Source organism: Chiloscyllium punctatum, chromosome 1 (genome assembly GCF_047496795.1).
Source record: "Chiloscyllium punctatum isolate Juve2018m chromosome 1, sChiPun1.3, whole genome shotgun sequence".
NCBI lineage: Eukaryota > Metazoa > Chordata > Chondrichthyes > Orectolobiformes > Hemiscylliidae > Chiloscyllium > Chiloscyllium punctatum.
In genome coordinates this window covers 144,022,607-144,049,451 of record NC_092739.1, presented here as the reverse complement: position 1 = coordinate 144,049,451, position 26,845 = coordinate 144,022,607, and the positions used below count along the sequence as shown (strand labels likewise).

At 41.4% G+C, this 26,845-nt stretch overlaps 1 protein-coding gene across 3 annotated transcripts in view; it reads left to right on the top strand.

Moving 5' to 3' along the window:
* The window catches only part of immt (inner membrane protein, mitochondrial (mitofilin)), a 69,492-nt gene extending 43,059 nt beyond the window's left edge, over window positions 1–26,433 (top strand). For all 3 annotated transcript variants that reach the window (XM_072576322.1, XM_072576312.1, XM_072576303.1), the window contains 7 exons: window positions 2,256–2,391; window positions 7,992–8,121; window positions 12,734–12,748; window positions 15,103–15,326; window positions 16,551–16,682; window positions 16,957–17,086; window positions 25,591–26,433. In XM_072576322.1, the coding sequence (XP_072432423.1) occupies window positions 2,256–2,391; window positions 7,992–8,121; window positions 12,734–12,748; window positions 15,103–15,326; window positions 16,551–16,682; window positions 16,957–17,086; window positions 25,591–26,198 (1,375 nt within the window). In that variant the 3' untranslated portion in view covers window positions 26,199–26,433. The remainder of the gene's footprint in view (window positions 1–2,255; window positions 2,392–7,991; window positions 8,122–12,733; window positions 12,749–15,102; window positions 15,327–16,550; window positions 16,683–16,956; window positions 17,087–25,590) is intronic.
* Window positions 26,434–26,845: the final 412 nt, after the last annotated feature.

The following is a 26,845-nucleotide window of genomic DNA, read 5'->3' as shown; positions in this document are numbered from 1 at the left end:
CGTTTGGCTGAACTGGTCCTCGCCCTTAACAATTTCTCCTTCTAATCCTCCCACTTCCTCCAGACCAACGGGGTAGCCATGGGCACCTGTATGGGCCCCAGCTTTGCCTGTCTCTTTGTCGGCCACATAGAGCAGTCCATCTTCCGTAGTTACACTGGCTCCGCTCCCCACCTCTTCCTCCGCTACATTGATGACTACATCAGCACCACCTCGTGTTCCCGCGAGGACGTTGAGCAGTTCATCAACTTCACCAACACATTCCCCCACCCTGACCTTAAATTCACCTGGACCTCCCTCCCCTTCCTGGACCTCTCCATCTTCATTAATGATGACCAATTTAACACTGACATTTTTTACAAACCCACCGACTCCCACAGCTACCTGGATTACACCTCTTCCCACCCTACCTCCTGCAAAAATACCATCCTGTATTCCCAATTCCTCTGCCTCCACTGCATCTGCTCCCAGGAGGACCAGTTCCACCACAGAACACCAGGTGGTCTCCTTCAGAGATCGCAATTTCCCTTCCCATATGGTTGAAGATGCCCTGTAACGCATCTCATCCACATCCTGCACCTCTGCCCTCAAACCCCACCTCTCCAACCGTAGCAAAGACAGAACCCCCTGGTCCTCACTTTCCACCCTACTAACCTTCGCATTAACCGCATGATCCAACAACATTTCTGCCACCTCCAAACGGACCTGACCCCACCCCTTTCCGCTTTCAACAAAGACCATTCCCTCAGTGACTACCTGGTCAGGTCCACGCACACTCTTCCGCTCCGCTCCCCCCTTCCCCTCCCCCCCCCCCCCCCCCCCCCCACCCTCCCGTCTTGGCACCTTCCCCTGCCACTGCAGGAATTGCAAAATCTGGGCCTACACCACCTCCCTCACCACCATCCAAAGCCCCAAAGGAGCCTTCCACAGCCATCAAAGTTTTACCTGCACATCCACCAATGTCCTTTATTGTATCTGTTGCTCCCGATGCAGTCTCCTCTACATTGGGGAGACTGGACGCCTCCTCGCAGAGCACTTCAGGGAACATCTCCGGGACACCCGCACCAATCAAGCCCACTGCCCCGTGGCCCAACATTTCAACTTCCCCTCCCACTTTGCCAAGGACATGCAGGTCCTGGGCTGCCTCCATTGCCGCTGCCTCACCTCCCGATGTCTGGAGGAAGCACGCCTCATCTTCCGCCTCTGAACACTTCAACCCCATGCATCAATGTGGACTTCACCAGTTTCCTCATTTCCCCTCCCCCCATCTTACCCCAGTTTCAACCTTCCAGCTCAGCTCTGTCCTACCTGCCAATCTCCCTTCCCATCTATGTGCTCCACCCTCGCCTCTGACCTATCGCCTCCATCCCCACCCCCATTCACCTATTGTACTCTTTGCTAACTTCTCCCCAGCCCCCCCCTCCCATTTATCTCTCTACCCTGCGTCTATTCCTAAAGAAGGGCTTTTGCCCAAAACATCGATTTTCCTGCTCATCGGATGCTGCCTGACCTGCTGTGCTTTTCCAGCACCACTCTGATCTAAACTCTGGTTTCCAGCATCTGCGGTCCTTACTTTTGCCCTGGGTTTGTCCTCTCTGGAGTAGAGGAAGTTGAGGGGGATCTGACTGAGGTGCACAAAATTGCAAGAGCCATAGGTAGAGTAGATTGTCAGAATCGTTTCTCCATGGCAGATGTGTGTAAGACCAGAGGGCATACGTTTTAGGTGAGTAAGTGGATTTTAGAGGGGTCTAAGGAAAACATCTCCCACCCAGATGATGGTGGAAATGTGGAATGCGCTACCTGAAAGGCAGGTACACTTGCAACAGTTAAGAAGCCTCTGGATATGCACTTAAAATGCCAGGACGTACGGCAGCTAAATGGGATTAGTGTAGTTTGGTGTTTGGTAGGCATAGACATCGTGGACCTAAGGGCTTGTTTCTATGCTTTTATGACTACTAGTGCTTTGGTAAGACTAACCAAAATGTTAAAAAACAAATTGCTGGTAAAACTCAGCAGGTCTGGCAGCATCTGTGGAGAGAAAGCAGAGATTTTCAGAATGGAGGGTCACTGGATCCAAAATGTTAACTCTGCTTTCTCTCCAAAGGTGCTGCCAAACCTGCTGAGATTTTCCAGCAATTTCTGATTTTGTTTCAGATTTTCAGCATCTGCAAATCTTTTCTTTTTTTTAATTGTTTAAGCAAAATATCATATGCTGCTTGTATTTTGCCATATGTCCTTTGCTTTCTTTTCAAATTTAGAGAAGAGTTAGACAACCTTCGAAGTACAATTGAAGAAGCTAAACAGAGTGAGATCTCTTCTGTTCGACCACAGCTCCTGGCTGCAGAAGAGAATCTCAACCATATGTTGGTGGATCTGGATCATATAGAAAGAAAGGTAAAAAAAAACGTTTTAAAAGTTAGATGTAACACTTGCTCTTGTTATGGACTAGACCAAACTACTCAAAATATCCTTAAGCAGGCACCCAGACCATAACTTTGCAACTTGTTTCACTAAGTCTACATTGATTTTACCTCGTTGATTTTAACCTACTGCGAATCCTCTTGCAAGGATGCCTGTCTTGAAGAATTTTTCCTCCTCTCTCTACAAGAATCTCATGGAGTCCCTCTCCCACTGCAACTTCCAGGTCATTTCCTCTGCCCTGCACCTATTGTACTCTATGCTACTTTCTCCCCACCCCCATCCTCCTCTCATTTATCTCTCCACCCTGCAGGCACTCTGCCTGTATTCCTGATGAAGGGCTTTTGTCCGAAACGTAGATTTTACTGCTCCTCGGATGCTGCCTGAACTGCTGTGCTTTTCCAGCACCACTAATCCAGAATCTGGTTTCCAGTATCTGCAGTCATTGTTTTTACCTACAGTGAAAATTACCTTGTGCAAGTTAGCTAGGTTGACTACCAGGTTTTAAAACAGACAAAAATTTATTCACAAAATTACACAATGAACTTACGGAATAAAGAACCCCTACAGAACTCGGTCTATCCAAATTGCACTTAATTATGCTCTTCATATCTCGCCTATAGTCACCCCTGATCAGATTTGAGATAGTTAATCTAAGGAGTGTATCTCTCCCTCTCCCTGATGTGTCGCAGTTTGAAGCTCAGATTGAAGCCCATCAGTGGCACGGTGGCTCAGTGGTTAGCACTGCTGCCTCAGCACCAGGGTCCCAGGATCGATTCATGCCTTGGGTGACTGTCTATGTGGTGTTTGCACATTCTCCCTGTGTCTCCGTGGGTTTCCTCCGGGTACTCCGGTTTCCTCCCATGTTCCAAAGATGTGCAGGCTGTGCTAAACTGTCCATAGTTGTTGGGTGCATTAGTCAGAGTTGGGTGGGTTACTGTTCGGAGGGTCGGTGTGGACTTGTTGGGCCGAAGGGCCTGTTTCCACACTGTAGGGAATCTAATCTAAACAAAACTCTTCGTTCCTCAAGCAACCAGCAGGACACTATGGACCACAGTGAGGTCCACCAGCTTCCACATCATGCAAATACAGTACATCGCCTACCCTACATCTTTTATTTTCTTCCTACCCTACATCTCTCTTTTATTTTCTTTGTTCTTCATTTGATTTTTAAAATTTCCTGCTGATCTTTTAGTTTGTAATCTGTAAATATTTCACTTATTTATCTCCAATCTAAAAGTAACCTTTAATAGTCAAACTAGTAGTAGTTATTACCAATCAACGAATTCATGGTTTTCCTGTAATGTTACTTTTTCAGTCCTCTGTATCCTAATTTGCCTACTCTGTATCTTCAGACAGTGACTTCTGGTTCTGGACTCCCTGGTTATCAGGAACATCCTTTTTGCATTAACCCTGTCTAGTCCTGTTAGAATTTTAGAGCTTTTACAAGAGCCGCTCTCAATCTTTTAAACTCCAATAAATGTAGTTCTAACTGATCTAGTCGTCTTCATGCATGAGTTCTACCATCCCAGGAATTGTAATTGTAACATTTTCATTTGATATGAAAAAATAATTCTGTTGGTATTAGTTATTTTGCTGTCTTCTCATGTAATGCTTTTTCATGGCCTGAAAATCTTGAAACTCTGCTGTTTTCTTATTTCCTTCTCCATGCTACTTAAATAGTCTTTATAATAGGGAGGTAACGGGCCTAGTGGTATTATCACTGGACTGTTAATCCAGAGACCCAGGTAGTGACTACTGTAAATCCACTGCCAATTGTCAAAAAAAACCCCATCTGGTTCACTAACATCCTTTAGGGAAGGAAACTGCTATCCTTACCTGATCTGGCCTACATGTGACTGTAGACCCAGAGCAATATTGTTGACTCTCGACTGCTGTCTGGGCAATTAGGGATGGGCAATAAATGCTGCCTAGCCATCTAGTTACAAAATAAAGAAAGAAATACCTGAATGGATAGCTGAATACCAGAACGACATGACTGATTGTGTCATCTTATATGTAGTATTAACTTCAAACATTCCACACAATACTTTGCAGATCTGTTTCAGTCAAAATTCAAATAAACTATCCTTTTCAGGGCTGAAACCGTTCAAGGTTTGTGTGCTACTTGAATACAAGCTTAATAAGAAAACCATTCTACATCCTTGCGAGACGTAGAAAAATAAGTTTAAAGAGTTGATGCTACCGTTGTGCAAAATCATAAATATGTCTTCCACTCAGCCTTGCATACTCAATTATTTAGTAATATTTTATGCTTTTACCACTGTTATTGCTGTAGTTTGTTCCTACAGTCAGCTTCCTACCGAAACAGGCAATAACCCCAATCTTGAGCTGTATTACACTGTCAGCATCCAATCCCAAGGCAGGTTTCAAATGCAGACCACTGAGTATTGCATTTATGCTTTGAAGTGTTTATTACCGACCCAGGCAGTATCTCAATTACAGGTATTTGGTATAAAGCAAGCCAGAGTTTTCATGACTAAAGCAGAGGGTGTGCATGCATGTGTTTAAATCATAAATGCTCAGATTGAGAGTGAGAAAATCTGTGCTTTTAAGGCCTGTAACTTCTAAATACATGGAAACAAGGAGTAGTTGTGAGCCATTCAACCTTTCAAACCTGCTGACATTCTGTATGACCACAGCTCCTATCTCAAAATCGTATTCCCATTTTCTCTGCCCACCCCTTGATGCCTTTAATATCTAAAAATTTATCTTTTGCTTTCTTGAATATACTGTAGTGTTCTGTGGTAGTGAATTTCACTGCTTGACTACCTTCTGTATGAAATGTTTCCTCCACTCTCTTAAATGACCTGAGATTGTGATCCCTGGTTCGCGACTTCTTTCTATTAATTGATTCGCAGTTCATGTTAGTACACTACACTCAATCCCGTGTGCTTTAATTTTGCCCAGTGAGGTCAGATATGAAATCTCTGTTGAAATTCAAATACACCACATTAATTGGTTCTTTCTACCAGTTGTATCCTCAAACCCCCATAAGATTTAGGTTCAGCACAAGTTCTGTTTCATAACCTCGCTGACTTTGTCTAATCCCAAAAGTGATTTCCAAGTGTTCTGTTACCATAACTTTTTAAAATTGAATTTTAGCATTTTGCACAGTGCTCTGTTAGCTTAATTTTTTAAAACTCCCACCTTTTTTAAAATAATGGGGTCACATTTACTACCCTTCATTCTGTAGAAACTGCTTCAGAGTCTTTGGAACTTTGAAAAAAGACCAATAATGCATCTAATATTTTCAGAGCCACTTCATTTAGTATTCTGTGATACATGTTATCAGGATTTGTCCATTTTTAAACTCATTAATTTTGCTAGCACCTTTTGTTAAGAAAATATTGATTTTCTTTAATTCCTCTGTCACTTAGATCCTTGGTTTCTCTAAAGTTTCTAGGAAATTATTTGTTGTCTTTTGTGAAGACAGAACTAAAATAGGTGGTCAGTTGTTCTGCCATTTCAGTGTTTGGGTGTAATCTAAATGGTTAGCCAGGAATTAAAGTAGATTTTAATTCCACTAACATTCCCTGGGTAACTATTAATTTGAAACCTATCACAAGTTTCTGACTCTAACGCAGAGTCATAGAATGTTTTTGGAGGTTTGCAGATGCTGGATAACTGCTCTTTGAAAGTCACTACAGGCAGTTCTTCGAGAATGCGATACTTGCATTCCTGTGTAACCCAGTGGTATATAAGAATTGCACTATACAAATAACATTTAATGTGTTGTTGTTATGATTGTGCTGTAGCCAACACATGTTTCAAAAGTTCACACTTTAGAAACAGCGTCAGCTATTTATCAATTGCTTTACAGCGAATTTGCGTTGACGAAAAGTGTGTTATAGCAGAATGACCTGTACTTTTAGGGCAATTCCAGAGTTGGCTGCACCAGGCCCTCTAGCTTGTAGAATGTGGAAGCAGGCCATTTAACCCATTAAGTCCATACCAACTCTGCAAAGATCATCCAACCCACATCCACCCCTCTACCTATCCTGTAACCCTGTATTTCTCTAGCCTGCACATCCTTGAACACAATGGACAATTTAGCACGGTCAGTCCATCTAACTTGCATATCTTTGGATTGTGGAGGAAACCCACACAGAGACTGGAAGAATGTGCAGACTCCACATAGACACTCGCCCGAGGGTGGAATCAAACCCAGGTCCATGGCGCTGTGAAGTCACAGCGCTAACCACTGAGCCACTGAGCTGCACCTTCAGATGAGCAACTTCAGGCAGCATGGCTGCCTCACGGCGCCAGTGACCTGGGTTTGATTCCACTCTCGGGCGACTGTGCAAATTCCATACAGACATTTTCCTCATGTCTTCATGGATTTCCTCCCACAGTCCAAAGATGTGCACATTAGGTGGATTGGCCATGCTAAATTTCCCGACGTGTCCAGGGATTTGCAGGCTGGGAGGGTCAACCATGGGAAATGCAGGGATAGATTAGGGGGTCTGGTTGAGATGCTCTTCAGACGGTCAGTGTGGACTCGATGGGCTGAATGGCCTGTTTTCAGACTGTAGGGATTCTGTGATTCTGCCAACACTGCTGCTGTGATAATCATCTCATTGGAAGATCCAAACATTTATGTTTAAATGAAGTACAGACATTAAAAAAGTCCCGAGCATGGAAGGAGTCGCATGAAAGTTTTGGGCTTAATATTATACTATAACTTACATCATGTTACCGTATGACATTTTTATTTCGTAGTTGGGTTGGGACCTGAATATGGTGTCATACTATAACCTCCTTTGTATCAAGGTGCTTTAGAGTGATATTAAAAGTACATCTAGAGAGAGATGGCAACTTGGGGGTGGCTGAATGTAAATGCTGGGACATCATTTGGATTTTACAATCAAGATTTCAGTTTATTCTCATAATGGTGAAGTGTCCAAATATTTGAACAAAATTATTTTGCATTTCATGTTATTACTATAACAGTTATTATTCAATAGAATGTTATTAAAGCTTTAATACTTTATTTTCTTAATTACATTTTACTTCATGAGTTTAATCTGATTATGCTTGCTTCAATCCATTTTAACAAAAAAAATCCAGTTTCTTACCATGCTTACACTGTTCAAATGCCAATCTTGGTACTTCCATAAATAAAAATCAATCTGATGGAAAAGCTTACTCATTAATCAACTAATTAGTAGTCTGAACATTAATGTCTGTATTCTCCAATAGCACTGTCCTTCAGATGTTTATGAAAATGTATTTGTTCATGGGCTTTGTTGACATAGCCAGCATTTATACTTGTGCCTAATATGCCCTTGAGAAAGTAATGGTGAACACCATTTTTGAACTACGGTCCATCTGGTGGAGGAACACCCTGCTTGAAATGGCGTTCTATGTTTTTACCCAGCCACAAAAAAGAGAGAACTTCAAGTTCCGAAATATGGCTTGCAGATGGTAATGCTCCCACACATCTTCATTTGTCCTTCCAGGTGATAGTTGTCATGGGTTTGGAAGGTGCTGGCAAAAGAGCCTATTTCAGTAATTCTGGTATCTTTCTGCTGAAATATCTACTTTTTCTTTAGGTACAGGCAGCTCAATCAGAAGCCAAAATAGTTGTTCAGTACAGTGAACTGGTAGCTATGGCCAGGGATGAATTCAGGAAGGAACTAGAGAGCATCACTCCAGATGTAAAATTTGGGTGGAAAAACCTGAGTAAGTACAGTAATTGCTTATCATTTTTGTCATTTGTTTAATTTCACAGAATTATACTTTGATTTATTCCTCTAATTCAGCAGTCCTGCAGTCGTCTGCTTTTATGAAAGCATTTTCACGTAAAGGGGTTTTAAAAAAAAATTTTAAAAAAAAAATCTTAGCACAAATCTAAAATAGTGACAATGGAGAATTGTTATTTCCAGTAAGAGAACCTTAAAATATTAAGCCCTCTTCCTTTTGATTTATTTTCTGAAAGAATCTATGAGCTAATAATGTTCATTTCTAAGCATTAAAACTGAACTGAACTTGTATTTAAATTATCTGAGGGAGGGTCATGATTGAGACTTCCTAAAATGTTTCATTGAATGTGTAACTAGGTTAAGTAAGTTGGACTGACCTTGAGTATGTGAGTATAAACTTAATAAGTCTTCAGCAACACCTGAAATTAAAAAGTCTAACCTTGAACCTGGGCCCACATGCAGGTCTGAAAGCCCAAGTAACTTGTCCTATTTTCTAGGTTGATAGGTTGAGTGAGTAGGCAAATAGAGGTTAATGCATGAAAGTGTGAGGTCAACGCACTTTGGTAAGAATCACCAAAAGGCACATTATTAAATGGAGAGAGACTCCAAATAAAAGTTCAGCACAGTGGGATTTTTTTGTTCTGCGTAAAACTGAAAATGTTAGAATGAAAGTGCAGCAAGTAATTAAGTAGACAAATGCAATTTTGGCCTACTTAGCTAGAAGGTTGGAGTTTAAGAATAGAGAAGTCTTGTTACAACTGTACATGTTAATGAGATTGTGTACTGTTTTACCCTGTATTTAAAAAAAAATATGGATATACTGCCATTGGAGACTGTTCAAGAGATTTGGAAGGCTAATCCCTGGGATGAAAGGATTGACTCAGTAAGAATGGCTTATTCAATACAGTTTTGAAGAAGAAAGGCTGATCTTATTGAAATATGAAAGTCTTGGGTGGGGGGGGGGGCGCGGAGGTGGCTTAACTAGGTAGATATTGAGAAGGTGTTTCCAATTGTGGGGTAATCTCAAGCTAAGAGACAGTTGCAGAATAAGTGGACATTCACTTTTAAAACTGAAATCTGAACGAATTTCTTCACCCGGGAGAGTGGTGAATGTCTGGACTTCTCTGACCCAGAGAGATATGGATACTGATGAAGGGCTTTTGCCTGAAATGTCAATTTTCCTGCTCCTCTGATGTTGCCTGACCTTCCAGTGCTTTTCCAGCACCACTCTGATCTCCAGCATTTGCAGTCCTCACTTTTGCCTAGATATGGATACTAGACCATTGAAAGATTTAAAAAAGGAAGTCAGTTAATTTTTTAAAATATTGGTGTGTAAGTGGCTAGCTGAGTTGGCACAAGAAAGCAGACGAGTCCTGGGGCAAGATCACCTCTGATCACGTGGTTTATAGGAAGTGGATGGTCAGTTATCAAAATTCCAGATTGTAAGATGTATTGAATTGATTCCAGATGCTGCCATTTCATGATCATATATGAAAAGACAAAATAAGAATTTTTTTGGGCTGGTATTTGCACTACAGCTGTTATGTCAGTCTGAAGCAGATTAACTTTGCATATTGTAAATGTAAACTGAAATTGGAATCGTGCACTAGAAATGTTACAAATTTCTCTGGAAAAGTTTCACCTTTATTTTGGATTTGGTTTGGACCTACAACATCTGATTTGTAGATAGCTATTTAATGTCAGTGTAAAGCTAAGGTGCCTTTGGATTTAAGCCAATTTTATAGTGTTAGTTCATCATTATGGATCCTCAATGATTCTTACATACAAAGTGTGTTTCAGAATTTAATTCTTAAGTAGAAACTTCTAAATCCACTGTGATGTCTATATTGAATGTGCATTCTATATGTGCTTTCTGTTTTTGTTAATGAAAACATAGCAACAGACAACATGCTTTCTTTTAAACTTGGCTGCTGCAAGTTATTTCAAAATATAGGAACTTTGTAACAGAAGGCAGTACAGCCTCATGTCAGTGATTGTGGGTGGTCTATTTACTTGCCTTTTGCTTTATATTCTTTGTCCTAATTTAACAAACAATTGCTCATATCTACGAGTCTTAGTCATAATTTTTTATTGATCCAGCATTCAAAGCCTTGAGGAGAAATGTAAGTTTGTGATTTGAAGTAATATTTGTTTGAAAAGACAACAACTGGGTTGCGGTCTAAATGGTAAAAACAATGACTGCAGATGCTGAAAACCAAATACTGGATTAGTGGTGCTGGAAGAGCACAGCAGTTCAGGCAGCATCCAACGAGCAGCGAAATCAACGTTTCGGGCAAAAGCCCTTCATCAGGAATAAAGGCAGTGAGCCTGAAGCATGGAGAGATAAGCTAGAGGAGGGTGGGGTTGGGGAGAGAGTAGCATAGAGTACAATGGCCCATTGTACTCTATGCTACTTTCTCCCCACCCCCACCCTCCTCTAGCTTATCTCTCCATGCTTCAGGCTCACTGCCTTTATTCCTGATGAAGGGCTTTTGCCCGAAACGTTGATTTCGCTGCTCGTTGGATGCTGCCTGAACTGCTGTGCTCTTCCAGCACCACTAATCCAGTATGCGGTCTAAATGGCCTAGCTCTGAATTTAATTATCAGACTCTCTTGGCCTGGATTCACCCTCTGCACCTACCTGATCTGATTGTAATTATGTTAAAGACCTCTAAATTGAGATCTGATACAATGAAATGCAAACCAAGTTTTTGCATCTGGTCATCATCCACCATCCTGTTGATGGCACCATCAACCAACAAGGTGAGGCAATGGCCTAATGATATTATCACTGGAATGTTAATCCAGAAACCCTGGTAATGTTCTGGAGACCTAAGTTCAAATCTTGCCATGGCAGATGGTGGAATTTAAATTCAATAAAAATCTGGAAGTAAGAGTCCAATGCTGATTGTTGGAAAAACCCATCTGGTTCATTGAAGTCCTTTAGGGTTGGAAACTGCCATCCTTATCTGGTGCCATCTATGACCACAGGCTGCATGGTCCACATTGCAGTTGGAATATCATGTTGCTCATTGTGAGGTTCTCCACTTTGGTAGGAGGAACAGGGGTATAGAGTTTTTCTTAAATGGTGAAATATTGGGAAGTGTTAATATCCAAAAGGATCCGGGAGTCCTTGTTTGAGTTAGTGAAAACTAACATGGAAGTGCAGCAAATGATTTAAGTTAGCAAATGGTATGTTGCCCTTATCTGCATGAAGGTCTTGAAATACAGTTGTATTGACCCTTGATGAGATTGTACTTAGAATATTGAGGATAATTTGATCCCCTAACCAAAGGCAAGATACTCTTTCCGTAGTGCAAGTGGAGTGAAGGTTAGACTGATTCCTGGCTTGGGGAGATGGGTCAGATTGAGGTGACTAGGTGTTTGAGGTTACCTGTATACTTAAGAGTTTAAAAGACTGAGCGTTGATCTAACTGAAACTTAGAAAATTCTTAAAGCATAAGGGAGGGTTGTTGAAAGAAGTTTCCCCTCGCAGAGGATGTGGTTACTGAGCAAGGGTGAGTCCTCATTTAAGAGTGAGATGAGAAGGAATTTCTTTGCTCAGATGGTGGTGAATCTTCAGAATTCTCTACCTTGGAAAGCTGTTGAAGCTAGGATGTTGACTGCTGTACGCAAGGTACAAATTGATAGATTTCTACAAACTAATGACATCAAGAGATAGGCATATGTAGGGAAATGCCTTGATGCAGATGACCAGCTATAATCAAGAGTAGCAAAGTAGGCTTGAGGGGCTGAAGGACCCTACTTCAGCTCCTGTGTTCTCTAAATCCACACCGTAACTGGTACTATTTGCCTAGCTGGAGAAGATCTGTTCATGTACTCTGCATTGATAAATTGTGTCTTCAGATGGTTAGACTCCAGCAATATCCCCTGTTTGCACTGTAGAACAAGGATGAGACTAGACTTGGGCAAGTGAGAATTTCTTTACAGCACAGTTTTAAACCAGTTTATCAGGTGCAATTAGAAAGATGAAAATATAAAGCACAGTTTCCACATTTATGTAATATAGTAGCTTTGTGGTCATGATAATGGACTAGTTGCCCTGGGGAGTATAGAATCAGATTCGATTGGCTATTTGAAGAGTTGAATTCAATTTAAAAGAAGAAAAGTAAAAATGGGTATCAATAAAAGTAACAATATAAAATCCAACTCGTCATTTAAAATCCTTTTTGGGAGGAAACTTGGCACCATCTGTTCAAAGGCACATATCGCATGAACAAAGGAAGATAAGTTACATTCACACTTTGATAATTCTTATTAATTTAGTATGCATTACTTTTGAAGTTTTTGCAGCTTTGCTAGAGAATTCTTGTTGCCCTTTGGTGTATATGATGAAAATTAGGTGTAAATGAATATTCATTTATGCATGGCCTATCGAATGTAGTGTTTTGCTTGGTCTGAGTTGATGTTCCACTTTTTTATGTACCTTTCTAACTAATTTTGAAGTGATAAATGTTTATTTTAAAAGGAAATGAAAAAGCTTCCTTATTAAAATGATGTTTAGTGTGTGTTCTCATTTACACGAACAGTTGTCAACATCTATTAATTCTATCCACCCTTTTTTATTGCAGAGGTGTCTGATCTAGGTGAGTCTACTGGGCTTATTCGATCTTGCTCTATTTGTATAGTTTGCAGCTAATTATGAAGCAATGGTACACTGGACTACAAGAGCCCAACATGCAGGCCAGGAAAATAGACGCAGGTTATTATGTGAAACGTGAGCTATTGATGCTGCCACTGACAGCAAAATTTGGAAACAAGATAGTATCATTGAAAGTCTTACTGTAAATCAAATAGAAAAATGGCTTTTTATATTGAAATCTGTTGGTAGTAGCATTTAAACAAGTCTTATTTGCTGGATTGGTATTCTTGAATTCAGAGGTCAAGTGACGATTCTTTATACTTCCATTCTGTGCTTCATAGTGAAGTTACTTTCCTTAGCATTCCATTGTACCCAGGAAAAGTGAAGTACAGTTTTAGAAACATAAAAAGGAGTTGGCCATTTGCCCCATCAAGCTTGGTGTGCCATTCAACCTGATCACAACCAATCCCCTATTTCAATGCCATACTCTAGCTGTCTCCCCATACCCACTGACACCTTTAGCTTCTAGAAATCTATCTATGTATTTCTTAAACATATTCAGTGACCTTGCCTTGACAGCTCTCTATGGAAGAGAATTCCACAAATTCACCACCATCTATCTAAATTGGTCCTTATCTCAGTCTGAAATGATTTACCTCTTAACCTTAGACTGTGACCCCTTGTTCTGGATGCCCAGCCAGAGCATACATTATGGTAAAAACAATGACTGCAGATGCTGAAAACCAAATACTGGATTAGTGGTGCTGGAAGAGCACAGCAGTTCAGGCAGCATCCAACGAGCAGCGAAATCGACGTTTCGGGCAAAAGCCCTGATGAAGGGCTTTTGCCCGAAACGTTGATTTCGCTGCTCGTTGGATGCTGCCTGAACTGCTGTGCTCTTCCAGCGCCACTAATCCAGAGCATACATTATGCCAGTATCCAACCTGTCCAGTCTTATCAGAATTATGTGCACTTCGATGAGATCTCCACTCATTCTTCTAATCCAAAGTGGATCCAGGCCCAGTTAACCTAATTTCCACTTGTATAATAAATCTGCCATTTCAGAAGTCAACCTGGTGAGCCTTTGTTGTCCACCCTCTGTGGCAAGTATAACTTTTCTTGGGTAAGGTGACTGGAACTGTACAGAATATGCCAGATGTGATCTCCTGAAGGCTTGCAAGCTGTAGTAAGACGTGCTTGCAGATGTACTTGATATGTCTTACAATAAAGACCACTATACACACTTTGCATTACAAATTTTTTGCTGGACCTGAATGCTTATTTTAATGACCTGTGTATGAGGGCACACAGATCCTTTTGTACATCAGTCTTTCTCAATCTGTCATTAATAAAATAATGCTATATGATTCTGTTTGCCTACCAAAATGGACAATCTAACATTTATCCATTGGACCACATCTGGTACGTCTTTGTCCACTTATTCAACTTATCCAAATCTCTCTGAAGCCTCTACGTCCTCTTCACCATTATTCTCCCATCCAGTTTTGTGTTGTCTGCAAACCTGGAAATATTGTACTCGGTTGACCATATTGTGAACAGCTGAGGCCCAAGCACTGGTCCTTAGGGTAACCCACTTTTCTGACAAAAGCATTTGTTAACTTATTGAGCAACCAGAATTTTGGAAGCAAAATACTGCAGATGCTGAAAATCTGAAATAAAGCAGAAAATCCTGGTAATACTTAGCAGGTCAGGCAGCATCTGTGGACAGAAGCAGAGTTAATGTTTCAGGTCAATAATGGTACTTCGTCAGAACTCTAACCTGAAACAGTAACTGATGGTTCTGATCCCTCCTCCTGTTGTTTTAATTGGTGCCTGCTGTCTTTTGTGTATATGTTACATTTACTTAATAATCAGGTTTACATCAGAATTTGAGTTTATGCCATCATGTTCTTTAACCATGTGACCTTTTAACAATCACAATAAATGATGGGAGAATGCCGCTTTCTTCCTGAGTGGTGAATATTGCATACCTAACTTCTGTTTTGAGAGTACTTCTAATGAAAGAATTTTCAACACTACTGACCTAGCAAATACATACTGTATGGAAGTATTTTTTTAACCGTCTGCAACATTACTGTGCAAATAATGCATTCACTAAGTATGGGTTTCAAATGTGAGCTTCTATATTAAGCTGTATGCAAATTAATACATACTGTGTCTGTGAAGTAATTGGCATGCAGTTGTAGAATTGACATTTTCATTCAATGAAATATTTTGTCTATATTTAACTTTGCAATACTAATGTTTTAATGACAAATGAATGATGGTTATCTCCTTTACTGCCAAAGAATGTACTTGATCCATGCTCTTTTTTTTAAATGTTGTTTCCAACTGTAGCTGGCCAGCTGAGCACTGATGACCTCAACTCATTGATTGCCCATGCCCATCGTCGTATTGACCAATTGAACAGAGAGTTGGCAGAACAGCATGTGCGGGAACAGCAGCACATTGAAAAGGCTCTTGAGCATCAGAAGCTAGAGCACAAGAAAACTTTGGATGTAGCAGTGGCAAAAGCCTTGGAGCATTATCAAACAGGAATACTTCTTGAAAGGGACAAAAAGGTAAAGCACAGGTTTTACTAACCAATATCTAGCAGATTTTAAAATTCACTGCTATGTATTTTAATGGTAAAGTTCTTTGTAAATCACTGAATTGCTGTAATTTTACACCAGTGCGTATCTCTTGCCAGTGCATCATGTGCTATGCACGGGAATTACAGAGCACTTCATGAGTTATGATTAACTGTGTGTTCAAGAAGAGCTGTCAGTTGCTCAAGCTCTTTGTCATCTATATAAATGATTTGGATGTGAATATAGGAGGAATCATTAGTTGCAGATGACACCAAAATTAGTGGTGCAGTGGACATCATAGAGGTTCACCTCAGAGTACAACAGAACTTTGAACAGATGGGCAAATAGGCTGAGGAGTGGTAGATGGTGTTTAATTTAGATAAATGTGAGGTATTGCAGTTTGGTAAGGAAAGTCAGGGCAGAACTTGTACACTTAATGGTAGGGTCCTGGGGAGTGTTGCTGAACAAAGTGACCTTGGGGTGCAGGTTCATAGTTCCTTGAAAGTGGAGTTGCAGATAGATAGGATAGTGAAGAAAGCATTTGACACTTGTCTTTATTGGTCAGAGCATAGCAGTTGGGATGTCATGTTGCAGCTGTACAGGACATTGGTTAGGCCACTTTTGGTACTGCTTTCATTCCTGGTCTCCCTACTATAGGAAGGATGCTGTTAAACTTGAAAGGGTGCAGAAAAGATTTAAAAGGATGTTGCCGGAGTTGGAGAGCTTTTGAGCTCTAGGGAGAAGCTGAATAGGTTTGGGCTATTTTCTTTGGCGTGTTGGAGGCCGAGGGATGATCTTATAAAATCATGAGGGGCGTGGATAGTGTGAATCACTAAGGTCTTTGTCCCAGGTTAGGGGAATCCAAAACTAGAGGGCATAGGTTTCAGGTGAGGGGAGAAGGATATAAAAGGGACCTAAAGGACAGCTTTTTCATGCAGAGGGTGGTGCGTGCATGGAATGAGCTGCCAGAGCAGTGGTTGAGGGTGGTACAATTACAGAATTTAAAAGGCATCTGGATGAGTACACGAATAGGAAGAGCTTACAAGGATATGGGCTAAATGCTGGCAAAGGAACTAGATTAATTTAGTATGGACGAGTTGGACCGAAGGATCTGTTTCCGTGTTGATTCTAAGTCAAATTGGTTGTGTTACAATGGCAGTGATGGGAGGCAAGAAATGTCAAGTAAAATGAGTACATTCTTCTTTTCAAATTCAGGCAGAGGAAGTACGTGAAATGATGGAGGCAGAGTTGCGAACTCAACTACGCAGGCAAGCTGCTGCTCACACAGATCACCTGAGGGAGGTACTGAAGATTCAGGAACAGGAAGTCAAAGGAAAATATCAGGAGGTAAATGCACCCTGAATATTAAGCCATTAATGGCAAAATAAAATAATTGTGTGCATTTCCCACTGTTCATAGTGTGTTCATATTAAATTTGGATGGTCAGTTGTCTGAAAAAATCACTCCACCGAAATTTCCGTTTCTACTGAAGACTGCAGAGTAACCAAGAGAGATAGTATGTTTCGAGCCAAGTGGATTGAGTTACGTGTAACTCTTAGTGCTTTTTTTTTTAATTTAAAAAAAAAGTTACGACTTGATTGCATTGTTTTTTAACTTGCAGGAATTGCAACAAAAACTATCTGAATATGACATTGAATTCAGACGCTTGTCTCAGGAACAACTAGACAATTTTACAAGAGACATGAATGCAGCTTATTCTCGGTTGAAGGGTATTGAACAAGCAATGGAGAGTGAGTAATTACTTGTCATAGCCAGTGTTTTGCCTAAATTTAACAAACAGTTGGTGAGATACTTTCAGAAATATAATTCTTATCGGATTTTTTGAGAAAACGTCCGAGTGAAGAGTCATAAATTTTTTTTTCCCAGGTAATTTTTTTTTTAAAGCTCACTCTTCCCTCATGCTTATTGAGTGCTGCCTGGACACTCGATGTATTGCTGGAATTGGTCACTGTTATATTATCATTATTGTCACTGGATGAGTGAATTAATTTTTCAATATTGATCTGAAACTTAACAAAATCAACCATGTAAACACTGCCTACAACAGCAGGCCAGATTTTGAGTGTTCTGACAAATGACAAATTTTGTGAAGGGCAGGTCATGCCTCACAAACCTTATTGAATTCTTTGAGAAGGTGACCAAGGAAGTGGACGAGGGTAAAGCAGTAGATGTGGTGTATATGGATTTTAGCAAGGCGTTCAATAAGGTACCCCATGGCAGGCTAATGCAAAAACTACGGAGGTATGGCATTGAGGGTGCATTAGAGGTTTGGATTAGGAATTGGCTGGCTGGAAGGAGACAGGGTAGTAGTTGATGGTATAGGTTCATCTTGGAGCGCAGTTACTAGCGGTGTTCCACAAGGATCTGTTTTGGGACCATTGCTGTTTGTCGTTTTTATAAATGACCTGGAGGAGGGGCTTGAAGGCTGTGTGAGCAAGTTTGCGGATGACACGAAAGTCGGTGGAGTGGTGGACAGCGAAGAAGGATGTGGCAGGTTACAGCGGGATATAGATAAGTTGCAGAGCTGGGCAGTAAGGTGGCAAATGGAATTCAATGTAGCTGAGTGTGAAGTCATTCACTTTGGGAGGAGTAACAAGAAGATGGATTACTGGGTAATGGTAGACTACTTGGTAGTGTGGATGAGCAGAGGGATCTTGGTGTCCATGTACACAGATCTTTGAAAGTTGCCACCCAGGTAAATAGTGCTGTGAAGAAGGCATATGGCGTACTGGGCTTTATTGGTAGAGGAATTGAGTTCCGGAGTCCTGAGGTCATGTTGCAGTTGTATAAGACTCTGGTGCGGCCTCATCTGGAGTATTGTGTGCAGTTTTGGTCACCATACTATAGGAAGGATGTGGAGGCATTGGAACGAGTGCAGAGGAGGTTTACCAGGATGTTGCCTGGTATGGTAGGAAGATCGTATGAGGAAAGGCTGAGGCACTTGGGGCTGTTCTCATTGGAGAAAAGAAGGTTTAGGGGTGACTTGATAGAGGTGTACAAGATGATTAGGGGCTTAGATAGGGTTGACAGTGAGAACCTTTTTCCGCTAATGAAGTCAGCTGTTACTAGGGGACACAGCATTAAATTAAGGGGTATAGGACAGATGTTAGGGGTAGATTTTTTACTCAGCGGATTGTGAGTTCATGGAATGCCCTGCCAGTAGCATTGGTGGACTCTCCCTCTTTATGGTCATTTAAGCGGGCATTGGACAAGCATATGGAGGTTATTGGGCTAGTGTAGGTTAGGTAGGCTTCGGTCGGCGCAACATCGAGGGCCAAAGGGCCTGTACTGCACTGTATTTCTATGTTCTATGACTCATCTCCTGAGCTCCTCCCTGTCTATAAAGCTCAGTTTAGAGATGGGAAATAATTTGTCTTTTAGACACAAACTGGTTGGCACCACACTTGATTAATTTAATCTTCACCTACCCATACATATTTGTTGGTGTGAATATATGTTTCCATTGTTTTTATTTCATGACAAAGACTACCACAAGGAAGAAATTGTGAACCAGTTCTGACAATTGCATTCCTAAAAATCTCTTCTCAGCATCTTGGCTGCCATCAGTAATGCCAGAATGTATAGTCCATCCCTAGATGCCCTTGAGAAAGTGACAGTCAGCTAATTTCTGGTATTGTGGCAGTCCTTGAGGTACTGCATGAGGCATACCCTGATGCATTTCTTATTAAGTTTTATTATGGCAAACTGATACACTGAATTGCTTTCTTGATCGTCTCAGAGTAATGAGATAACCACACAAGAGACATTCTGGAATCAAAGAGGCCAGACTGGGCAAGGATGGCACATCATCTTCCTCAAAAGTCATTGAAGAATTGGAAGGGTTTTTGTAACAATCCAGTAAAATTATTGACATTGCTACCATCTTTATGGTCATACCTTTCTTTCCCACCTATGACTGCAGTGATATGACTTGAGTCAATTCCCAGTTGAATTGATGATTTTTGCCATTTTGGGCTTAAAATCTGCTCCCATATTATTAGCACACTGTGGCTGCAGTATGTCCTACCCGAATGCTTCACTGCACCAGTTCACCAAGATTATGTCATCAACATTTTCCTCTGCTCTCTTTCTCAGAGAAGGTTGCAGCAATGTTTTGAGAACACCAGGATCTCCATACCATCCTGGCAGATATTGCAAAAGTTAACATTGTTAAGTCAACATTTTGGTATTCCATACTAAACACCATAATAAAACCGTTCCACCATAAAGGTGGTAACGTAAGACCATAAGAAGTAGGAGTGGAAGTAAGGCCATTCGGCCCAGCGAGTCCACTCTGCCATTCAATCATGGCCGATGGGCATTTCAACACCACTTACCCGCACTCTCCCTGTATCCCTTAATTCCTTGCAAGATTAAGAATTTACCAATTTCTGCCTTGAAGACATTTAACGTCCCGGCCTCCACTGTGCTACGCGGCAGTGATTCTACAGGCCCACCACCCTCTGGCTGAAGAAATGTCTCCTCATTTCCATTCTAAATTGACCCCCTCTAATTCAAAGGCTGTGGCCACAGGTCCTAGTATGCCTACCTGACGGAAACAGTTTCCCAACGTCCATCCTTTCTAAGCATTATCTTATAAGTTTCTATTAGATCTCCCCTCAACCTTCTGAACTCTAATGAATACAATCCCAGGATCCTCAGTAGTTCACCGTATATTAGGCCTACCATTCCAGGATCATCCTTGTGAATGTCCAAACACACATCAGTGCCAGTATGTCCTTCCTGAGGGATGGGGCCCTAAATTGGATAGGGTATTCTAAATGGAGCCTAACCAGAGCTTTATAAAGTCTTAGTAGCACCTCACTGCTTTTACATTCCAACCCTCTTGAAATAAATGACAACATTACATTTGCTTTCTTAATCACAGACTCAACCTGCATGTTAACCTTTTAGAGAATCCTGGACTAGCACTCCCAGATCCCTTTGTACTTTGGCTTTATGAATTTTCTTACCATTTATAAAATAGTCCATGCCTGTGTTCTTTTTTCCGAAGTGCAAGACCTCGCATTTACTCATGGTGAATTTCATCAGCCATATCTTGGACCACTCTCCTAAACTGTCTAAATCTTTCTGTAGCCTCCCCACCACCTCAACCACCTGCCTGTCCGCCTCGCTTCGGATCATCGGCGAACTTCGCCAGAATGCCCCCAGTCTTCTCTTCTAGATCATTTATATATAAAGTGAACAGTTGGGGCCTCAACACCGAACCCTGCGGGACGTGACTTGTCACCAGCTGCCATTCCGGGGAAAAAAAACCCTTTATCCCAATTCTCAGTCTTCTGTCAGGCAGCCAATCCTTAATCCATGCCAGTAGCTCACCTTGAACACTATGGGCCCCTCACCTTACTCAGCAGCCTCCCGTGAAGCACTTTATCAAAGGCCTTTTGGAAGCCCAGGTAGATAACATCCACTAGGTTTCCCTGGTCTAACCTACTTGTTACCTCTTTAAAGAATTCTAACAGGTTTTAAGACACGACCTCCCCTTACTTAAGTCCTCGCTGACTTGTTCTAATTCGACACTACACTTCCAAGAATTTAGAATTCTCATCCTTAACAATGGATTCTAGAATTTTACCTACAACCGAAGTTAGGCTAATTGGCCTATAATTTTCCATCTTTCAGATTAGATTACATTACATTACTTACTTTACTTCGGCCCAACAAGTCCACACTGATCCGCCGAAGCGCAACCCACCCAGACCCATTTCCCTACATTTACCCCTACACCTAAAACTATGGGCAATTTAGCATGGCCAATTTACCTAACCTGCACATTTTTGGACTGTGGGAGGAAACCGGAGCACCCGGAGGAAACCTACACAGACACTGGGAGAATGTGCAAACTCCACACAGCCTGAGGCGGGAATTGAACCCGGGTCTCTGGCGCTGTGAGGCAGCAGTGCTAACCACTGTGCCACCGTGCTGCCCACTTGATCCTTTCTTGAACAAGGGGATTACAACAGCGATTTTCCAATCAGCTGAGACTTTCACTGACTCCAGTGATTTTTGAAAGATTACAACCAACGCCTCCACTATTTCTTCAGCTACCTCCCTCAGAACTCTAGGATGTAGCCCATTGGTCCAGGAGATTTATCAATTTTTAGACCTTTTTAGCTTTTCAAGCACTTTCTCCTTTTGTAATGGCTACCATACTCAACTCTGCCCCATGACTCTCTCCTTTATTGTTGGGACATTACTCGTGTCTTCCACTATGAAAACTGACAAAGTATTTATTAAGTTCTTCAGCTATTTCCTTAACTCCCATCTCTAGCCTTCCTGCATCAATTTGGAGCAGCCCAATTTCTACTTTCGCCTCTCGTTTGTTTCTTATGTATTGAAAGAAACTTTTACTATCTTTTCTAATATTACTGGCTAGCCTACCTTCATATTTGATCTTCTCCTTCCTTATTTCTCTCTTAGTTATCCTCTGTTTGTTTTTGTAGCCTTCCCAATCTTCTGATTTCCCAGTGCTCTTGGCCACTTTATAGGCTCTCTTTTTCTATGATACATTTCCTGAATTCCTGTGACAGCCATGGTTGTCTAATACCCCACCACCCCCACCCCCAAACCCCGGTAATCTTTTCTTTGCGATGAACCTCTGTACTGTAACCTCAGTTACACCCAGAAACTCCTGCCATTGTTGCTCTACTGTTTTCCCCACAAGGCTCTGCTTCCAGTCAATTTTCATCAGTTCCACACTCATGCCCCGTTATTACCTTTTATTTAACTGTAACACCACTACATCCGATTTTGCCTCTTTCGAACTGTAGACTGAACTCTACCGTATTTGATCACTGCCTCCTCAGTGTTCCCTGACTATAAGATCTTTTATAAAGTCTGGCTCGTTTCATAGCACTAAGTCCAGAATAGCCTGCTCCCTTGTGTGCTCCATCACAAACTGTTCCAAAAAAGCCATCCTGTAAGTATTCCATGAATTCTGTTTCTTTGGATCCACTGGCAACATAATTCATCCAGTCTATTTGCATATTGAAGTCCCCCCATGATCACTGTGACCTTGCCTTTCTGACATGTTCTATCTATTTCCTGGTACATCTTGCACTCCTGATCCTGACCACTGCTGGGAGGTCTGTACATAACTCCCATTATGGTTTTTTTTGTGTTTGTGCTTCCTTAACTACACCCACACAGACTCCACATCATCTGACCCTATATCATTTAATGCAATAGATTTAATTTCATTCTTAACTAACAGGGCAACCACTCCCTGTCTTTTTGATCAGTTGTAAGTCCTTGGATGTTCAATTGCCAGTCCTCAACCCCCTGCAACCACGTCTCTGTGATGCCTATCACATCATAATCATTTACGATGATTTGTGCTGTTAATTTATCTACTTTGTTTCGAATGCTTCGAGCATTCAGGTAAAGCACCTTAATGCTAATATTCTTATCCTCATGATTTCCATCACCTCTACCTAAGTTATCCTTCCTTTTTTGCTTCATTCCTAGTCTGCCTTGAACTTAAACCCTGCACACATGCTAACCTGCTGCTTATCTTTCTATTTGACTGTTGCTTTCCTTTTCCCTTTCTTCCCCACCTGACTCACAAGTTTAACGTCCAATGCCAATAATGCTACTGGGTTGTTACAAAACCCCTTCTGGTTCTAAAAGACAATTCGGAATATTTTCTGAATGGTTGCTGGAGAAGGTACTGAGGGATAGGATCTATTTATATTTAGAAAAGGATGGGCTTATCAGTGATAGGCAACATGGTTTTGTGAGGCGGAGATTGTGCCGTACCAATTTGAGGAATTGACCAAATTGATAGATGAAAGAAGGGCTGTTGATGTCACAGACATGGACTTTAGTAAGGCATTTGATGAGGTTCGCCATAGTAGACTAATGGAGAAAGTGAAGTCATATGGTGTGCAGGGTGTTCTAGCTAGGTGGATAAAGAACTGGTTGAAAGGGGTTTCTCAAAATGAAGAAAGGTGACCAGTGGTGTTCCACAGGGATCAGTGTTGGGGCCACTGTTGTTTGTGATATACATAAATGATCTGGAAGAGGGCACTGATGGTATGATCAGCAAATTTGTCGATGACACTAAGATTGGTCGAGTAGCAGAAAGCATAAGGGACTGTCAAAGAATACAGGAGAATATAGATAGACGAGAGTAGGGCAGAAAAGCGGCAGATGGACTTCAATCCAGACAAATGTGAGGTGATGCATTTAGGCAAGTCTAATTCTAGAGTGAATTGTACAATGAACGGAAGTGCCTTGGGAAAAGTTGATAGGCAGAGAGATCTGGGAGTGCAGGTCCATTCTACCCTGAAGGTTGTTGCACAGGTGGATAGTGTGGTCAAGAAGGCAGATAGTATGCTTGCCTTCATTGGACGGGGTATTGAGTATAAGAGCTGGCTAGTCATGTTAATATTGTACAAGACATTTGGTTCGGCCATGTTTAGAATACTGTGTACAGTTCTGGTCACCACATTACCAAAAGTATGTGGATGTTTTGGAGAAGGTGCAGAGAAGGTTTACAAGGATGTTGCCTGGTATGGGAGGTGCTAGCTATGAAGAGAGGTTGAGTTGGTTAGGTTTGTTTTCATTAGAAAAAAGGATATTGAGGGGGGACCTGATTTAAGGTTTACAAAATGAAGGGTATAGACAGGTGGGTACAATAAGCTTTTCACAGGGTGTGAAGGATTTAATAACGAGAGGTCACGCTTTCAAGGTGAGAGGTGGAAAGTTTAAGGGGGATACACGGGGCAAGTACTTTACACAGAGGGTGGTAGCTGCCTGGAACGCGTTGCCAGCAGAGGTGGTAGAGGCAGGTACGGTAGATTCATTTAAGGTGCATCTGGACAGATGCATGAGTAGGTGGGGAGCAGAGGGATACAGATGCTTAGGAATTGGGCGACAGGTTTAGACAGTAGATTTGGATCGGCTCAGGTTTGGAGGACTGAAGGGCCAGTTCCTGGGCTGTAAATTTTCTTTGTTCTTTGTTTGGAGGAACAGAGTTAGGTGTCCTTGCAGCCAAATCATTTAAAAGTTGGTGCATTGGTACATAAAATAAGAAAAGGATTAACGGATTGCTGAGCTTTATTTCAAATAGTTGGAATTTGAGTGAAGAAGCTGTGTATTCGTTGGATTTTGCCTTTACCCAAACTGCATACTGCATTCTGTTCGTGGTGCCACTCCTAAGGCAACACACACTGGCCTTGGGATGTAGCAGAACAATTCCTGGGTCTGAAAGGTTCAAATTATAAAGACAGATCACAAAAGTTGGTCTAACTGGGACAAAGTGAACTTTCCCTTCTTGACTTGTCTGCAGCCCTTGGCATTGACCACAAATCTTTCACCAATGCCTATCCATCTGTCATCCAGCTAGGTAGGATGGTTCTCACGGTTCCATTCTTTACGATAACCATAACCAGAGTATCACATCCCAGTGGCGGCTTTTCCTTAGCTGCCACCTATTTCTCAGTTAGGAGCAATCTCATGGTGATATTGTTCAACAGCACAAATTTTCACATGTAAGCTGATAATACCCTGTACCTCATCACCACTTGATTGCTGCAGTTTTTTTAAATAATCAGATTGCTTATTCTTCATCCAGTATTGAATGAGCGATTATGTGAAGAATCACTGTGTAAAGAGGCCATTTGGTCCATCAAGTCTGCAACAACCCTCCAAACAGCGTCCCACCCAGACCCCTCACCTTACCTCCATAATCCTGCATTTGTCCTGGCTAATCTACCTAGCCAGCTTATCCCTGGACACCTACAGACAATTTAGCATGGCCAATCCACCTAACCTACACATCTTTTGGGTTGTGGGGGCAAACCATAGCAACTGGCAGACATGGGAAGAACCTGCAAACTCCATACAGACAGTCACCCAAGGCTGGAATTGAACCTGGGTTCCTGGTGCTGTGAGGCGGCAGTGCTAAACACTGATCCACTTAAGATAGAAGCTATTAGTTTTGGTTGCTGCTCCAAACTCTCCTCTTTGACTTCTGACTCCAACATTCTCCCTGGCAACAGTCTGAGATGAAACAAGACTGTTTATAACCTTGGTACTATAATTCTAAGCTCTGGTGGAATAGGAGTAGGCTATTCAGTCAGAAAATATGACAAATCAACTATATCTTCATTAATTTCATATACATAATTACATCTTTATGACACATTTATAATTAAAGGTTTTGTGTTCTCTTCAACCACCTAAAATGAATTGTATTTGCTCATTTCAGGTCATGCAATCGCGGAAGAGGAGGCTAGAAAGGCACATCAACTCTGGCTCTCTATAGAAGCTCTGCAGTACACCCTAAAGACAGCCTCTGGTGATAGCCTGACAGAACCTCTTCAGAAAGCCCTAGAAGCTGTGACAAATAGCTGTGGAGATGATAAATTTACACAAGCCTTGGTCAAAGCTCTTCCTCAAGAGTGTCTCTCGCGTGGTGTGTACAGTGAAGAGACATTACGTCATCGGTTCTACACAGTGCGGAAAATGGCACGGCGTGTGGCCATGATAGATGAAACAAGAAATAGCCTCTATCAATATTTCCTCTCCTACCTGCAGTCCTTTCTATTAATGGAGCCTCAAGTAATAAAGCCTCCTGAGGAACTTAAACCTGAAGACCTGGATACATTTAGACTGTTATCGTATGCTTCATTCTGCATTGAACATGGTGACCTTGAGCTCGCAGCTAAATTTGTCAATCAACTTCGTGGAGAACCAAGAAGGGTGGCACGGGACTGGCTGACAGAAGCTCGTGTGACCCTCGAAACAAAGCAAGTGGTTGAAATCCTTTCAGCTTATGCCAATGCAGTCGGTTTGGGTACCACTCAGGTTGAATGATTCAGCAGAAAGCAGTTGTTATCACAGCAGAAAAATGGAGTCCAACCCTGTAAGCACTGACTGTTCCAGTGTATTCCAGTAGATGATACAATGAAGTAAATTGTTGGGAATGTGTTTGTAATTTGATATAAACGTTTTATGGATTGGACTTTGTAATCGAACGAAATCATTTCAACTGACTGTATGTTGATTTTCCCTTCAGACACATATCAATAAAACCAAATTAAACAAGGAATGGACATTTTCTATTAATGTTAAAAAGAACAGACATGCAAACATATGAACTAGGAGAAATTCACCATTTAATAAGATAATGGCTGATGTTTGTTTCAATTTCAAAATTTCCATTATCTCTAATAACCTTTTGATTCCTTTGCCTAACAAGAATTAATTCACTTTTGTCATTAAAAATATCTAATGACCCCGTTTCCCAGGCCTTCTGAGACAAACGCAAGATTGAACAACCCTTGGAAAAGATTTCTCCTCATCTCTATTCCGAATTTTAAATTTAAGAAAGTGCTCTCTAGTTCTGCACTGACACGCGAGGCCTTGTCAAGACCTTTCAGGCTATTACACACTTCAATCAAATACCCTTTACTCTTCTAAACAGCAATGAAAACAAGTCCAGCTTATCCAACTTATCCTCA